Here is a 14,345-nt window from a genome sequence, read left to right as displayed (position 1 = left end):
CTAAGAGCCTCCACCCTACGGCATGCCCCAGCTTGAACTTCCCACCTTCAGTCGGTGTCCATAGCTCTGCACCTTGTCCCCAGTCAGACCCAGCCACCTCCACTTTGGAGCTGGTGCTTAAGGGAGTAAGCATTCTCTGACATTGTCCTGGATATCAACTCTTTCACCTGGGCCACCTCCTGAACTCCAGTACCACCCTTGACTTTCTGTGATCTGATTTCAACTTTTCCTCTCCGACCTAAAGTCCATCTTCTATCTCTTGCAGCTTGGGCTGTGAAGACTAATTCAAATAAATTAGGTATATACATGAGGGTGTTACATGATTCTCAATTGTGGGGGAGAGAGAAGGATTTTGCCCCGAAGGCAAAAAAAAAAGTTGGGTTTGGCAATCTTTGGAGTTTATTTCGTTTGTCGTAACTGCAGGGTGCTACTGACATCTAGTGGATAGATGCAAGATTGCTGCTTAAACATCCTAAAATCCACTGCACGGCTTCCCACAACCCAAATGTCAATAGCACCAAGGTTGAGAAACTCCGGCTTAGATCTGTACCTTGGAAGAGTTACGAAGTTTTCAGTTTCCCAAACAGATTTTCTATTAGTTGCCATTTTTCATGTTCTACTTCTCTTTTTCTCCAGTTGCTGTGTTTTACAGGTTGATAAGAATAAATTCAGAAGACAATACACTGCTAATTTTCCCAAGAATTCACCCAATCCGACAAATTATGAAAAAAATACTGATATTCAAATTCCATCTAAAATTCAGCATGTTCAACACCTACTCAACAGCTGGGTCTTTGCTTCTTCTCAATCCTGATAATGCATATTCCTTTAAACTTTTTACAGATCGTTTTAGTCTTTCTGAATCTGAAATCCTAAACAAACAAGCTGATAATCAGGATTTTTTTCCCCTTTTGATTTTTATCATTTACTGTTTAGTTGCTGTTCATTCAAACTGATAACCAAAGACTATCTCTTGGCCCTACAGCTAAAAGAAAGGAAAGAAGTAGGAACAAGGAAGAAAAAAACACAATCAACAAACTGGAAATATTTTTCAACAGAGGTCTATTAAATATTCTAAATCTTCAGGAAGGAGGAGATTCTGGGCATATCTTTGTACCTCCAAATAAGTCATTCAGTACTTTTTCTAAAATGTGGTTTCCCACTTAAAGGTTACCATAGCCTACAGACCCACCACATCCACATTACCTCCCAACCTCATTTCTTAGGACTTCTTCCCTGCCCTCTCCACTCCAACCACACCATCTGTGCATGCCAAGTATGCATCCATCTCTAGGCCATTGCAGTTCCTGTTCCCCCAGTCTGGAAGGCTCTTCCCTGACCCCATATCCACAGTGCTCACTTCTTCCCCCACCTCAAACCTTTCCTCCCCAATATATTTATAACAGTAAAACACCAACCCTCTCTCTGCTTTTTCTCCATAGCACAATCTGACATAAATATTATATTTGTTCTTTACCTTCACCTCTCACACTAGAAATTAACTCCTAACAAACAAGTGTAACAAAATCAAAAAGGCACAACAACCTACCGTTCCGGACCTACACTGTTAATTAGCCACGCTGAACTTAATTCTGAGGGAGCAACAACTGGCTTTAGGCATAAGCCCCCCTTTCTTGCAAAGCCAAAGTCAGCATTATTTAAACTAACGGACACATAGCAAAACCTGTACATTGTTGTCCATTCATTTGAAAAACAAAGTGCCCAGCACGGCATTTTGCCAAGGCATAAAAGTGATAAGCTTGTGCCTTTTAAACTTTGTGATGATGAACACTTTTTCTCAAAGTTTGAGAACTATCTCCACCCTGTGCATAATCAGGAACAAAATGCAGAAGACAGTGTGTTGGGCGAGGAGGGAGGAAGGAGGAGGGCTTGTCCCTTGTCTGTTTTATTCCATGCTATATTGACTGGGCCTTGAGCAATGTCTAGCTCTTAGCAGTTGTTTAATAAAATGTGTTGAGGGGCCTTCCCTGGTGGCTAAGACTCCGCACTCCTAATGCAGAGGACCCGGGTTCGATCCTTGGTCAGGAAACTCAATCTCACATGCCGCAACTGAGAGTTTGCGTCCTGCAACTGGAGATCCTGAATGCTGCAACCAAGACCCAGTGCAGCCAAATAAATATTAAAAAAAAAAAAGTGTTGAAAGAACGAATGAGTGAATTTGAAGGGGGTAAAGTGTATGGGCATTCGATATTTTCTGCTTAGGTTCCAAACCACCCCATCTTTGTTGTGTGTGTTAGTCGCTCAGTCATGGCTGACTCTTTGTGACCCCCATGGACTGGGCTCCTCTGTCCATGGGGATTCTCCAGGCAAGAATACTGCAGTGAGTTGCCATTCCCTTCGACTGGGGATCCTCCCTACCCAGGAATCGAATCCAGGTCTCCTGTATTGAAGGCAGATTCTTTACCATCTAAGCTACCAGGGGAAGCCAACTCCATCATAAAGATGGGACCTTATTATAGGATTATTATTATATTATTATAGGACCTTATTATAGGAAGCTCAGTTGTCAAGGGCATGGAAGGGAAGGGAATTTTCATAGAATTGTGGGTGGGGTGTAAAAACCTCTTTGCAAAGGGAACCTGGAATAGCTACCAAAATTTTGAATATATACACGTTTTGGCCCCCAAATTTCTCTAGGTTTACCCAGTGAAAATCACGGCACAAATGCACGGCATTGCACTTGTGTTTGTTAACTCAAGACTTGAGTTTTAGCCTAGGATGCACAAAGCTATAAAGAGCATCGGTGCCACCCAACAAAAATAACGCTGAAATATTTCCAGTCATCTTAGCTAAGGAAAAAAAAAAAAAATCCAACAAATAACAACCACCCGCAAAAAGCTAAGGCACGTAGACTCAGAAGGCAGCTGAGCAGCCAAGACCAAAGTCTCAAGGCCCAGCTGCAAATTCCACCCGGAACGTCCCCCTGCTGCGCAAACCTCTCACAGCGGTTCCTCAGCCCGGCCGGGGGGCGCCCCGACTCAGCTCTTCCAGAAGTTTCTGTTTCCCGGAGCTGGACTCCGCCTAGTCGGGGATCAGATTCACTTTCTAGTTTCCCTTTCCCGCTCCTGTCCGCCCTTTAACAAAGACGGCCGGCCTCGCGCGCGGACGCAGCGCTGCGGTCACCTCGCCCGCGCGCCCACGCACACGCACGCGCGCCGCCGCTCAGCCGCAAAGGAGCAGAGGGCTGAGGAGAAAGCCCGAAGGGACCTGCACCTCCCGGCACTGCAGCAGAGCCCAGCCACCATGAGGTAAGGGCTTCTCCCCGCCTCTCCTCCCCAACTCCCTGTGGCCTTTGTTTTACACGCCATTCTCTCGTGTTCCGTTTGCCGGGCAGCGCCGCGGCCCTTGAAAAGGCCGAGCCCCAGAGCCCGGCCGCCGGGCGTCGGCGTTGGGGGCGCTCCCCTGCTGGGAGCTCGGTCCAGGTCCGGGGCGGCTGAAGGTGGGCCTGCGGGGGAGGGTGGCCGAGTGGACCCTTCCGCCAAGTCCCAGGCATCCGCGATCGGACTCTCGGGCCGAGTCGGGGGGCGGGGGTGGGGGTGGGGGCGCAGGGGCGACGCGCCCCGGGGACTTGTCACTTCCCTGCGGCTCCTGTCGCCGCCGCCCCCGGGCCGGTGCTGAGCTTCTGCGGTGCAGGTCCCCGCAGGCCGCAGCCTCGCGTCACACGCGTCCACTTCTGCCATTTTGCCTTTTTGATTCTTGGGTCTGACTTCCCCTCCTTTGTACCGTGGACAGATTGTTCCGGCTCCTCCCCATCCCCCGTTTTGTGGGGCTTTCTTTCTCCGTTTCCGAGACTGGCCTGTGGTGGGGGTCCTTGGCTGACCCCTTTTCATCTGGTCCCCTGCCCTGCACGGGGATGGTGAACGGTCTGCATTTAGGAAGCTGAGGCCTGAGGAGGTTCAGATGGTGGGCTCCTGCAGGCCTTACAGCCTTTTGTTCTAAATCCTGACTCCGACCACCTACTAGTTGGGTGACCCAAAGCAAAGTTTCTTCAACTCGGTGAGGCTGTTTCTTGTCTGTAAAAAGTGATGGCATCCATCTCTTAGGACTGTGGAAGCGGTTGTTGCTGAATGCCCAGCTCAGCTGAATGCCCATCTGCATATATTTGCACATGTTGACTTTTGTTAGGTATAAAACTGTTTAATAAATGCCTTACTTCTACCCTTTGTAAGAAAGGAGGGAAGTGGGAGGTATAGGGAGGAAAAGGCCGATGGTGCCCTGCGAGTGTCTGGTGGATGGGATGAAGAGGGGTGAACCCCACTGGGCACTAACTGTCTACCAAGGAAAATGAGACTGCTCCTTCCTGGCAAAAAAAAACAAACACAATAAAATAACTCCCCACCACACACACACAAAATGGCCTAAAGATAAATGTTGCCTCTTCAGACACAATAGCCTCTCTCTGCCAGCTTCCCAGAGACAAAGTTAAAATAGTAAGTAGACAGAGTTGAAAAAGTAAAATTTGTCATAGTGCCCAGTTGTGCGTAAATTCCATAGAGTGTAGGCAAGACACTTACATGGCTGACTGAATGTCCCCTGGAGATCTCACAACCACATGACAATCCCTGGGCAGCCCTCCCTCCTCATCCACCTTGGGCAGAGGCAGATGTTCATTTCACTCTGTGGATGGGCAGAGGCTGGTAAGCCCATATTGTGGATCTGAGCAGGCTGTTAAGGGCGTGGCATGTCTTGCCTATGATTTTGGTGCATTTACACCAGAGAAAGGAACAACTACCCAGGGACAGTCATACCATGTTTCCCAGTCAGGACCTTAGGACCTTAGTCCAAAACCTATTTTCAAAATCTAAACAGAGAGCCAGAGAGCATGCCAAGATGGAAAAACAAATAGGACAGGGAAGACTGAAGTGGCAGAAAGTTTGGAACCAGTAGCAGGATGGAAAGAACTAGCAGGAATTCCCTCATCTGAAATTCAGGTGCTTTTTTTTTTTAATGCTAGGCTCATGCCTCTGGGTTGAAAATGCCAGAAGCTACCAGTATATAACTGCATTCATTCATTCACTCTGCAAGTATTTATTATTGAGCTCCTCTTATATACGGAAATCATAGATTCTGGGGACACACGGGTGAAAAAAATCAAACCAGAACAAAGTCCCTGTTCTCATTTAAATGGGAGAAATAGACAACCAAAAATAAGTGGGTAAATAATCAACATAAATAACCAAAAATGAATGAATATATAACATAATTCAGAAGGTGGTAAGAGCTATAAGGAAAATAAAATGGTGTAGTGGGCTAAGAGAGTGACCAAGAATGGAGGGGGTTGTTTTAGATACCTTTGCCACAGATTGCCACTTGGATAGGGAAATTTTTGAGCCAAGTTAAAGGAAGGAGCTAGTCACACAAGGATTTGGGAGCAGAGCTTCTCAAGTAGAGTAAAAACAAGTGTAAAAGTCTTTGAACTTGATATGTTCAAGATAGGAAGAAGGTCAGTATGTCTAAAACACAATTAAGAGGAGGAAAGGAGAGATGGTTGGGTGGGTACACAGATCTAGCATCTTTAGGGACTTGTAAGACGTGGCAAAGGCTAGATTAAGGTTTCAAATCTATTGGGAGTTTTTAAACCAAAAGACTGACATAACCTGGTTTACATTTTCAGAAGTTTACTAATATTATATGGGGACCAAGAGTAAAAACAGGGAGACCAGATTTTTACCCCAGCTCAAAGGAAAGGTAGTAGTCTTTTAGACTAGGAAAATTGAAGTGGAAATGGGGGGAAAAAGTGGATGGATTTGATATATCTGGGTGGTAGAATTAACAATTTCCCATTGGATTAGATGAGGGGTTGAGAGAAGAGGAATCAAGAGATTACTTCTAGGTTATTTGGCCTGTGGGACTAAGAGGTACCAAAAAAAGGTGGGGAAAACTAAGGTATGAACAGACTCAAGGAACCCAGATTTCTGTAATGAATATATTTACTTGAGATCCCAACTGAACTTCTAATTGAAAATGTAAACTAAAAACTAGAAGTCTGGAATTCAGGAGGAAGCAGAGATAGAGGACATACCTTAGGAGATCATCAGCATATACTATATCTTTAACTGGTTTATGGGGGAAAAAGATGTTTTAATTTCCTTACATTAATAATGATGATAATTATATCTTTGATAACTACGATTTTTAGTCTTTCTTCAGATCAGTTTTAACACATTTCTTCTCAGATCCTTTATTACTTGAAATAATCAATCCTCTCTGTCACTCCACAGCATGTCCTAGTGAGCTCCATCTCAAAATAATTCCAACAATGTAGAATGCTGTGACTTCAGATTGAGGGCTTATATTTGAAACCATTGTTTTCTTATCCCGAGACTTTTAACTGTTTGGCATGTCTTTCTCAATGAGCAGTTACACAACCTCTACCCGCTCTTTAAGCTGCTCTAAAATCTCTGTTTTTCTTCTAAGTCCTTCCCAGGCAAAGTGAATTTTACATACATTAGACATAGCCTGTATTTTAAAGCAAATCATTTTTTAAAACGAACTCCAATTTTTATATGAAAGATGTTGTATAGTATTATGGTTAAAAGGCATAAGCTTTTGTTTGAATTAGAAGTAACTTTGAATCTGTACTTGGCCACTTTATAGTATATAACCTTGGATATGTAATTTAAACTCTATTTCCCAGTCCTCATCCATAAAATTGTAAAAATAATAAGAAGTTATAAAAGTAAATATAATTTGTGTAAATTGCTTGGCACTCTGCCTGGCTTGGGTAGTGTGGCAAGTGAATGGTTTTGGGGGATGTTTGGGTTTTTTTCTGTTTTGTTTTTTTTTTTGAGCTCTCATCTGATTCTGGAAGTATATGTTACACGTGTAACATTTGTACTTTTGAGTTGAATCTGTAGTGAGCCTAGGTCATATGCATAAAATTTTCTTCTCAAGTATATCCTTGTTTGCCATTTAATTTAGCTTTTCACCTTGAATAAAACGGGGAAAATTTCAAGTTAAAGGAGAGGTCTAACCTTTCGAGCTTAAGGTTTTCTTATGCATTAATCTCTATAGGCCCAGTGTCTTCAACTCTCCTGTCACATACAATAACCACTAGTCATGTAATATTTAAATTAACTAAAAGTAAATAAAATATAAAATTTCAGTTCATAGTTGTACTAGCCACCATTTCAAGTGATCAGTGGTCATGTGTGGCTAGTGGCTACCATACTGTACAGCATAGATAAGAACATTTCCATCTTGGCAGGAAGTTCTGTTGGAAAGCTCTGGTCTAGAACCTGCAATCGCTAAAATGTGGGACCTGTATATATATGTTTATATGTATACACAGATGATAAAAGAAAGAAAATAAGAAAAAAATTATAAAATTAATAATATAAGTGAACATGTCTACTAAATATCTAAATATATTATTAAGTAAGCTATTAATGTTTAAATTTAGTATTTATAAAAATTGGGAAACATTTCATGAAGTATACTATTAGGTTATAAATATGAAGTGGTTTTATTTTTCTGATCACTACTACTAATTCTGTTAATTAACCCGGTTCTCTAACTCTTCAACCACTTTTGGCTATTAGGGCAGCCTCTTTCCAGTTCCTGAAACTCAGCCCAATTCATTTTAAAGCCTCAATCTCATTTTGATTCAAAGCCCACTCCCCTTCCTCCTCAGCTCCCAGAAAATATTGATAAAAGTGCCATGAAGAACAGGAAAACGTGATAGACTAGACTTTAGAATGTCAGGCAAGGTGGAGATGCAGTTTAACCTATGGTGGTCAGGAGTCAACTTCTTTGAAGAGCTGAGATTTGAGCCAAGGCCAGAATTATGAGAATAAGTATGCCCTCTACTCTCCTAGGGCTTCCCTGGTGGCTCAGATGGTAAGGAATCCGCCTGCAGTGCAGGAGACCTGAGTTCGATCCCTGGGTTGAGAAGATCCCTTGGAGGAGGGCATGGCAGCCCACTCCAGTATTCTTAGCTGGAGAATCCCCATGAGAGAGGAGCCTGGCGGGCTACAAGTCCATAGGGTGGCAAAGAGGTGGACACCTCTGAGCAACTAAGCACAGTACTCTCCTAGGGAGAGTTCACAGAGTGAGAGAATTTAAAGTGTATTAAAGTACACCACCACATAATCCCATTACTCTGATTTTTTTCTTAACACTTATTAATATCTGGAATTCTGTTGTCTGTTGATTTGTTTACATGTTTATTTTCTGTCAACCTCTATTGTTCCTTCCTCTCCTATAATGGGATTACCATGGAGAAAAGGCCTTTTTCTATCTTGCTCATTACTATATCGACTACAACTAGCATATTGCCTGGCATGTATGACATGAGGTGATCAATAAATGTTTCTTGATAGAAATATTACTATAGTTCTCATAAACATTTATACAAATATGCATACATATATATAAGGGAAAGGGTCCTGTGTGCAACAGAAAGGGAAATAAATACACACACACTGTTCATCCAATAATTAGAACATTTCCTTCTTCGAGAGAAGCCTTAAGCAGCTTTGTTCTGTAAATTTCTTGTGACCCTTAATTATGCCCAATACTAGATTTAGAAAGTCTTTCCTGACTGCCTCAGCACTACCATAAGCAAAACAAACAAAATTAGGTATATTAATCAGCTTCAGACAGGAGAAATCCAGTTCATACTGGCTTAAGAAAAGAGAGATTATTTCCTTAAAAAGGTAGAAGTACAGGGATTGACAGGGTGATCCAGGCAATACCTGATTTCAGGAATTTAGTCAGCATCACAAGCAATCTGTCTTTGTTCCCAAGCTCTGTTTTCCTCTGTGTTTGAGTCTCTCTTAGGCAGGCTGTCCCCAAGGATTTGGAAAGATGGCCACCAGCAACTCCAGCTTGTATTCTACCAGCTTAAAATTTTTGGAAGAGAGAGAGTTCCCGCAAAGCCCCATTTCAGCAAAATTATGTTTTAATTGAATAAATCTGAATAAATCACTGAGGCCAGGGAATGGCTGGAATACTGTGTGCCTTCACACGCTGGAGGAAGTGTAGGCAGCCTGTCTCAAATCACATGGATTGAGACGAGGGGGAGATGTTGCTCCGCCAAATGAAAGCCACAGATGTCTACATCTGGACTGTGTGCCCTTCCCGAGTCACTTCCATGGCACTGTATTGGAATGCTGATTTGTAATTGGCTGTGTACTTATAAGCTGTGTATAAGTAGGCCTGTGTCTTATTCACAGTTACACCTCCAGGGTTATTCAGAAGATCTTGGGCATAGAAGCCTATCAGTAATGAGTAAATATTTCCTAACCCCTTCCTCTTCATCTTCCTGGTTTCAGAGATGAAACTAGGCCCTGAAGAAATTACACTATGTTTTACAAAGGGAGTTTAACAAATATTTGTGACGAACATTAAGGGCAGTAATAGGTGACAGTCTTTATTGTTGCCCACAACCCTAAAGGTCAGAAGGATGTGGCACTTAACATTAAAACCTACTAAGCCTCCTTTTGCCTTTTCCCCATTTTCTCTAAATCTTTGTTATTTCTCAAACGTATACTTCCTCCCATCTCTTGGTGTACCTGTTCCTATCTGACTCTGCTTTTTTTCTGTGTGGAGTTCCCTTTGTTTTTCTGCAAAACTTATGTATTCATGTGGCTTCGCTCTCTCCTTCAGTTTTTTCTTTTTCTTATTTTTCACTTTCTCCTCTTTTCCTTCACTATTCATAATACAGAGATGAAATTTTTATGTTATTTATTGTGTATATATCTATTATTCTTAATTTTCAAAGCTAGTAAATAAAATAATTTAAATTCCCCTCTCTAAAAACAGGTGTTCCATATGGGTTAGTGACTGCCTAAAGGAAATAGATACCTTGTAAGATAGAAAACACTGTTCTCTGTAGAATTGATTTTGCAATAAATAATGTGAATTTAATGGAATATTTCTAGAATACAAGTATACACAGAGGAAACTAGTATAAACTTACAGAAGCCTAGTGCTTTAACTATAAAATCAAGTAGATAAAATAGGTTGTTAAGCAAAGAACTGTATTTAAGATTTAAAAATTTATTATTTTCTTTATTTCTTCAGAAATTAAAAAGTGTTTTTATCTTTAACAGTGAAATTCCTAAGGACTGCTTGAAGACCATTCTTTTGGAGTTAGAATGTCACTTCACATGGAATTTACTTAAGGAAGACATCGATCTGTTTGATGTAGAAGATACTATTGGGCAACAGCTTGAATTTCTTACCACAAAATCCAGACTCACTCTTTATAACCTATTAGCGTACGTGAAGCACCTCAAGGGCCAAAATGAAGATGCGCTAAAGTGCTTGAAACAAGCGGAAGAAATCATACGGCGAGAGCACTCGGACAAGGAAGGAGTACGAAGCCTGGTCACTTGGGGAAACTATGCGTGGGTTTACTATGACATGGGTCAGCTTAAAGAAGCCCAGAAGTATATAGGCAAGATAGGGAGCGTCTGCAAGACATTGTCTAGTCCTTCTGACTACAAGTTGGAGCGTCCAGAGATTGACTGTGAGAAAGGATGGGCACTCTTGAAATTTGGAGGAAAATATTACCAAAAGGCTAAAGCCGCTTTTGAGAAGGCTCTGGAAGCAGAACCAGACAATCCAGAATTTAACATCGGCTATGCCATCACAGTGTATCGGCTGGATGATTCTGACAGAGAAGGGTCTATAAAAAGCTTTTCTCTGGGCCCCCTGAGGAAAGCTGTCACCCTGAACCCAGATAATTCCTACATTAAGGTTTTTCTCGCACTGAAGCTTCAAGATGTGCATGCAGAAGCTGAGGGGGAAAAGTATATTGAAGAAATCCTGGACCAGATATCAGCCCAACCTTATGTCCTTCGTTATGCAGCCAAATTCTATAGGAGAAAAAATTCCTGGGACAAAGCTCTAGAACTTTTGAAAAAGGCCTTGGAGGTGACACCAACCTCTTCTTTCTTGCATCACCAAATGGGACTTTGCTATAGGGCACAAATGATCCAAATCAAGAAGGCCACTCGCAACAGACCTAAAGGAAAGGATAAACTGAAAGTTGATGAGCTGATTACCTCGGCTATATCTCATTTCAAAGCAGCCGTGGAGCGAGACTCTATGTTTGCATTTGCCTACACGGACCTGGCCAACATGTATGCTGAGGGAGGCCAGTATAGCAATGCTGAAGACATTTTTCAGAAAGCTCTTCGTCTGGAGAACATAACTGATGATCACAAACATCAGATCCACTACCACTATGGCCGCTTTCAGGAATTTCACCGAAAATCAGAAAATACTGCCATCCACCATTATTTAGAAGCCTTAAAGGTCAAAGACAGGTCATCTTTGCGTCCTAAACTGACAAGTGCTCTGAAGAAATTGGCTACTAAGAGACTTGGGTACAATGCTTCAGATGTGCAGAGTTTAAGTGCCCTAGGGTTTGTTTACAAGCTAGAGGGAGAAAAGAGGCAAGCAGCTGAGTACTATGAAAGGGCCCAAAAGATAGATCCAGAAAATGCAGAATTTCTTACTGCTCTCTGTGAGCTTCGACTTTCCATTTAAGTACACACTAGGAAATTAGTTCTAAGCTTTTCTCTCCTTTTTGCGTTCTTATATTTTTGTTTATTGCTTTAATCCATTGTTCATTTAGACCTCACTTTTATTGAATGGTTACTGTGTACCTGGCATCATGCTAAATACTTTATATACATGATGATGAATCTTTTGTTGTTTTTTAAAAAAATTTCCATTGAGAAACAGCAAAATTTCAGCTGTTGTAGCTTTTAAAAATCATATGGTCATGATGACTTTATATCCTTTATCTGTGCTATTTATAATTTCTGATTAAGTTTTGTCAGATTTTCCATATGTATGCCTAAGTTTAATCCTACACAAGCTTTTGACACCTAAGTCATGAGCACTCTTTCAGGAGTGCAAAATTATATCAGTTAAGCACTTAACTTGTAGCTTGCAAAGATGGAAACTTCCAAGTTACAGATGTTCTGACTTTGATGAGGATATTTAACCACAAGCCTGATAGTTATCTAAAGAATCCTCTTTGTTGGAAGAAAAAAGTTTATAATAATAAGTTTGTCATCCCTGATGACTTCAATAAAAGGAGGAAAAATTAGAACATGAGAGAAAAGATCTTCCCAAATACAGAACTTCAGGGACTCATGAGAAATCCAAAGTATTAACTCCCAGAATGTTCATCAAGTAGCTAGAAATAGTGATGAGAAAAAACAAGGATGGGAAAATCATTAGTCTCAGTTTTTTCTAGTTGTTTTAACTGGAAGAATAAACCTAAAGCTAATTAGATGGAATTAATTTAATTCCTTCCCATTAAAATTGCAGTATTTTTAGGGTAAAATTGAGATTAAAAAGCAGACCAATTGAAAATTTGGGAGAAATAATAAACAAATGGGTAAAATAGATACCCCTAACCTGTTTCCCTAGATTACCAAGACTTCAGTGATTTAGTTTTGGGTCTGAACTGGGTCATTTCTGGCCTTTGGTTAGCTGTTTTAGTATTCCAGAGTTACTTCTGTGAAGCTTTTCCTTTTGTCTGAAGTTTTCAGATTGACATGTTTTCCTGTAGATCCTCTAGAAACAGTTAAACCCTGTTTTCAGTTTTAATATTCACCTTGAAGGGTCACTGCTTAAGGGCTCTTATCCCAGAGGACTTTTAAAATTGAGATGTTGCTAAAAGTATGCAGTTATATTTACCACCACAGTATTAGTGGGGAAATGTGCCATATGATTTAATTCTCTGTACCTCCAATGAAGCTCTTAAAACTATTGTATATATGTGTGTGTTTTTCACTTTTTCTTACTATGTTTATTTTTTAAATTTCTATTATGGTTTTCATTATTATAAAATTAATAAATTCTCATTGTACAATTTCACAAAATACAGAAGTGTAAGAATTTAAAAATAAGAGCACTGTCTTCACCCTACCCCAATTCCACATGCCCAAGGTAAACTGTTAATAATCTGATATGTATCCTTCCAGATATTTTTTCTATGCATATTCAAACATACCTAAATACTTCAGTGTATCTCATAAATTAAAATTTTTAATGTTTGTTTTACTTACGTCCCTGCTGTTTTTATTTTGCTGTTTTGTTTATTCAAGAAGGAAGAATAGGCAAGGAATGATTTTATGTATTTCAGTAATTTAGGACTGAAGTCCTAACCTATCAGTAGAAGTATTTGGCCTGTTTTGTAGCAAATGTTTTATTTTGCAGTAAGTCAGTTTTCCCATAGAGAACAATACTATGATTAAGGCTGTGTTCCCAAGTAGAGACTTCACAGTGAATAAAATTACATTTGTGATATCAAAACAAAGATACAACTATAAACCTCTATATCTAAACATTAGACTTTTAGGTCTATTAAATGACTTTAAAATCCACTAGATACAAAAATTTTGAACTATATAAGAAGCATAACATACTAAGAAAATGTAAAATCAGTACAAAATCATATGAAAAATACAACTCTATTAACCTAAAATTAATTAACTTTAAATTTTGTCAATAATTGTGCTTACCTACTTAAAATTTGTAAGTATGTAGAGATACTTTCATAGACTCATTTTTTAAAAAAGACCTCAAACTTCACCTTTATTAATTAACCATCAAATTTTGAATACTGAATTACCTTCCTAAATGATAATTTCATCTTTGAGCCACCAGGGAAGCCCCAATTTCATCTTCAGATAGTCCTTATTCTTTGAAATTTGTTTCTTCCATTTAACAAGAGACGTCTAGCCTGTAGTCTACACATTTTGGTCTATAGGGACCTCAGAGATCTAAGCCTTCCTAGAGATTTTGCAGTAGTTAAAACTCTTGATTGCAAATCAGAAAACTCAGCTAAAATGACCTAAGCAAAAATGAGAATATAGTGGCCGATGTAATTTAATAGTCCAGGGACAGCACTAATTTCAGATAAATTTGCAGGGACAAATAAATCACCAAATACATATGGCTATTGTTGGAAGTCAAGTAATGCTGAATAGCCAAAAACCAAATGTCTACTACATATATCTTAAAGTAATTGAAGACTATCGCCATGTGTCCCTGAAACTTAAATTTAAGTTAAACATGCAGTTTTCTTCCACCCACGCTCATAAGACATATTGAAATCTCTTCCTCATGGTTATTTTGAATTCTGTCCAAATTGTCCTTATCCTTTGCCTGGGTTTAACTTCATAACCAAAATGAGGCTTTAGGACTCTGGTAGAATGATCCCTTGTCTGTTTTTTCTAGGGATTATATGTATATTAATTTAGGCAAAATAATATCCACTTACTACCTACTTACGTGTAGTTTTTTCCACACACGCCATTTTAAGACATGTCTTTCATATCCTAACCCTGAGCATT

The 14,345-nt window shown here is 40.2% G+C and overlaps 2 protein-coding genes across 2 annotated transcripts in view; one reads left to right on the top strand and one right to left on the bottom strand.

Annotated features, from left to right (window-relative positions):
* The window catches only part of LIPA (lipase A, lysosomal acid type), a 128,903-nt gene extending 125,714 nt beyond the window's left edge, over positions 1 to 3,189 (bottom strand). The window contains exon 1 of the mRNA XM_027528938.1: positions 2,958 to 3,189. The gene's annotated coding sequence lies outside the window, so the exon portion shown is untranslated. The remainder of the gene's footprint in view (positions 1 to 2,957) is intronic.
* On the top strand, positions 2,936 to 13,054 carry IFIT5 (interferon induced protein with tetratricopeptide repeats 5). Its single transcript, XM_027528934.1, has 2 exons — positions 2,936 to 3,269; positions 10,077 to 13,054. Exons 1-2 carry the CDS (start codon positions 3,265 to 3,267, stop codon positions 11,518 to 11,520), a joined length of 1,449 nt encoding a protein of 482 aa, XP_027384735.1. The 5' UTR covers positions 2,936 to 3,264; the 3' UTR covers positions 11,521 to 13,054.
* Positions 13,055 to 14,345: the final 1,291 nt, after the last annotated feature.

Source organism: Bos indicus x Bos taurus, chromosome 26 (assembly GCF_003369695.1).
Source record: "Bos indicus x Bos taurus breed Angus x Brahman F1 hybrid chromosome 26, Bos_hybrid_MaternalHap_v2.0, whole genome shotgun sequence".
Lineage (NCBI taxonomy): Eukaryota > Metazoa > Chordata > Mammalia > Artiodactyla > Bovidae > Bos > Bos indicus x Bos taurus.
The sequence above is the reverse complement of the archived record's forward strand: the minus strand, read 5'-3'. Positions and strand labels throughout refer to the sequence as shown.